Source organism: Nicotiana tabacum, chromosome 6, assembly GCF_000715075.1.
Source record: "Nicotiana tabacum cultivar K326 chromosome 6, ASM71507v2, whole genome shotgun sequence".
In the NCBI taxonomy this organism is placed as follows: domain Eukaryota; kingdom Viridiplantae; phylum Streptophyta; class Magnoliopsida; order Solanales; family Solanaceae; genus Nicotiana; species Nicotiana tabacum.
Genome location: NC_134085.1, coordinates 22,647,224 through 22,650,536, shown reverse-complemented (window position 1 = coordinate 22,650,536; position 3,313 = coordinate 22,647,224). Strand labels below are relative to the sequence as shown.

The 3,313-nt window shown below is 42.4% G+C and overlaps 1 protein-coding gene across 1 annotated transcript; it reads right to left on the bottom strand.

Annotated features, from left to right (window-relative positions):
• Positions 1–586: 586 nt before the first annotated feature.
• Positions 587–979, bottom strand: LOC142181735 (uncharacterized). The gene has a single exon (XM_075255215.1). The coding sequence runs from the start codon at positions 977–979 to the stop codon at positions 587–589; it is 393 nt and encodes a 130-aa protein (XP_075111316.1).
• Between the last annotated feature and the right edge of the window lie 2,334 nt (positions 980–3,313).

The following is a 3,313-nucleotide window of genomic DNA, read 5'->3' as shown; positions in this document are numbered from 1 at the left end:
TACCATATCAACATAAAACTACATAAGCTACAACACAATATAAAACAAAACCAGAGAAAAGAGAGAGAAGAGGTAAGTACATACCTTAGATGAAGAATGGGTGAGAGCAATGGAGGTGGAGGATGTTAGTATGAGTAAATAAGAAGGAGAAGAAGAAGGGATATGGGGGTTAGGGTTGTAAAGAGAGGGAGATGAAGAATTAGAATGAGGGGGGTGTAGGTTGTTTTGATATTTAGGGGAGGGGGGTTTTGTTATAATATGGGGTTATTAAATTAAAAGAAGAGGAAAAGAATAAGAAAAACAGAAAAAAAATTAAAAATACCTGGTACCCCCGCGGTCGACCGCGGTCCACTGCAGCTGTGGTGGGTTTAAAAATTCGAGGCAGAATGTTCACGCCTCACCGCGGTCGCGGTGGGATATAAAATCTAAGTCAGAATGTTTGCCTTCCACTGCAGTTTACCGCGGTCACGGTGCTGGCGTTGTTTTTTTTTATGAAGTTGTATGAACACACTAACAACAACACTCGTGGGTTTTCTCCCATGCAACGCCTGATTTAACGTCGCGGCACGACACAAGTATTTGATCATCACTCTTCATTCGCATACTGGGGCTCTTCCAAAGTGATTACAACTTTATCCCCTTTTTCTTCAGTCATTCCAAGGTAATGTTTCAACCTTTGCCCATTTACTGTGAACTTATTTGTCCCATCTTCTGATTCAATCTCGACAGGTCTACTTAAGAACATTTTCACCACTCTGAAGGGTCCTGACCATCGGGACTTTAACTTACCCGAAAACAATCTCAATCTTGAGTTGTATAACAACACTAGATCTCCGGGTTTGAAGTTTCGATCAAATATGTGCTTATCATGCATTAATTTCATCCTTTCTTTGTATAATCTAGCACTCTCAAAAGCCTGGAACCTGAAATCCTCGAGCTCATGTAATCCAGTGACTCTATTAGTACATGTTGTCTCCATGTCTAAGTTCAACTACTGTAATGCCCAAAGTGCTTTATGCTCTAGCTCAACTGGGAGGTGGAATGCCTTGCCAAATACCAACTTGTACGGTGACATACCAATTGGGGTTTTGAAGTCTGTGTGGTACGCCCACAATGCATCATCCAGTTTCTTTGCCCAGTCAGTCCTTGTTGCATTCACTGTTTTTGTGAGGACACTTTTAATCTCCTTGTTGGACACTTCAACTTGCCCGTTCGATTGTGGGTGGTACGGGGTGGTCACTTTATGACGAACTCCATATTTTTCCAACAGCCGTGCGAATGCTCTATTGCAGAAATGGGTTCCGCCATCACTGAGTATAGATCTTGGGGTACCAAAATGTGTGAAAATGTTCTTCTTTAGAAAGCCTATTACCCCTTTAGCATCATGTCGGGAGAGCCACTGCTTCGACCCACTTGGAGACGTAGTCAACTACTACCAATATGTACTTGTTACCATACAAGCTGACAAATGGCCCCATGAAGTCAATCCCCCACATGTAAAAAATCTCCACCTCTTGAATTGTGGTCATTGGCATCTCGTGTCTACGAGATATGTTGCCAGTCCTTTGGCATTCATCGCAGTTTTTAACCCAAGCATGGGCATCCTTGAACAGAGTAGGCTAGTACAAGACCGACTCCAACACCTTAGCTACCATCCGAATTCCTCCAAAGTGTCCACCATATGGTGAAGCATAGCAAGCCTGCAAAACAGAATATTGATCTTTCTCGGGGATACACCACCGGATCATGTTATCTACATATATTTTAAACAGTAGAGGTTCATTCCAATAATAATACCGACAATCACGAAAGAACTTTTTCTTTTGAATTGAGGAGAGTTCATAAGGTACAATACCACTTGCTAAATAATTAGCAATATCAGCATGTCATGGTGCCTCCTCTATTGTCATTGCTAGTAACTATTCATCCGGGAATGTCTCTGTTATATTCTCAACCTCTATCTTCTTTTCAGCTCCTTCCAACCTTGACAGGTTGTGAGATACTTGGTTCTCTGTCCCTTTTTTGTCATGTATCTCCAGATTGAATTCTTGTAACAGAAGAACCCAGTGAATCAATCATGGCTTTGACTCCTTCTTTTCAATCAGGTACCTAATTGCTGCATGGTTAGTGTAAACAATAACTTTTGAGCCAATCAAGTATGACCTGAATTTGTCGAATGCAAAATCAACAGCCAACATCTCCTTTTCCGTCACGGTGTAATTGAGTTGTGCACTGCTTAGCGTTCTGCTTGCATAGTAAATCGGGTGCATCAGCTTATCCTTTCGTTTCCCCAAGACTGCTCCTATGGCATAGTCACTTGCGCCGCACATGAGCTCAAACAGTTGCTCCCAGTTGGGAGCAACAATGATGGGTGCGGTCACCAATCTCTTCTTCAACTCCTTAAATGCCAACCTGCAATCATTAGAAAACACAAAGGGGTGGTCATTTTCAAGGAGTTTGCATAATGGGTCAGCAATTTTGGAGAAATCTTTTATGAATCGCCTGTAGAACCCGGCGTGCCCAAGGAAACTTCTCACCGCCTTGACTGAAGTAGGTGGTGGTAGCTTTTCAATAACGTCAACCTTAGTATGGTCAACCTCAATTCCCTTACTGGACACTCGATGCCCTAGGACTATCCTTTCTTGTACCATAAAATGGCACTTCTCCCAGTTCAGTACTAAATTTATTTCCACATATCTTTTGAGCAATCCTTTTAAGTTGTGAAGACAGTCCTCGAATGAATCTCCCACCATGGAGAAATCATCCATAAAGACCTCCATAATATCCTCTACCATGTCTGTGAAAATGGCTAACATGCACCATTGAAATGTCGCCGGTGCATTGCAAAGCCCAAAAGGCATTATTCGAAAGGCGAAGATGCCATACGGACAAGTGAAGGATGTTTTCTCTCTATCTTTGGGGGCTATTTATATCTAATTGTACCCCAAATATCCATCCAAGAAACAGAAGTGTGATCGCCCGACCAGCCTGTCCAATATTTGGTGGTCCTTCCGGGTGGTTGTGTTCAATTTTCGATAATCCATGCATATCCACCATTCCGTGACTGTAAGAGTTGAGATCAACTCATTGTTCTCATTTTGCACAACAGTCATTCCTCCCTTTTTCAGCACACATTGGATAGGGCTAACCCAATTGCTATCAGAGATGGGGAAGATGATTCCCGCATCTAACCATTTTATCACTTCCTTCTTCACTACCTCTTTCATGTTCGAGTTTAGCCTTCGTTGATGTTCTCTGGAAGGTTTTTGCCCTTCTTCCAAGAGAATCTTGTGCATATAGAAGGCTGGGCTGA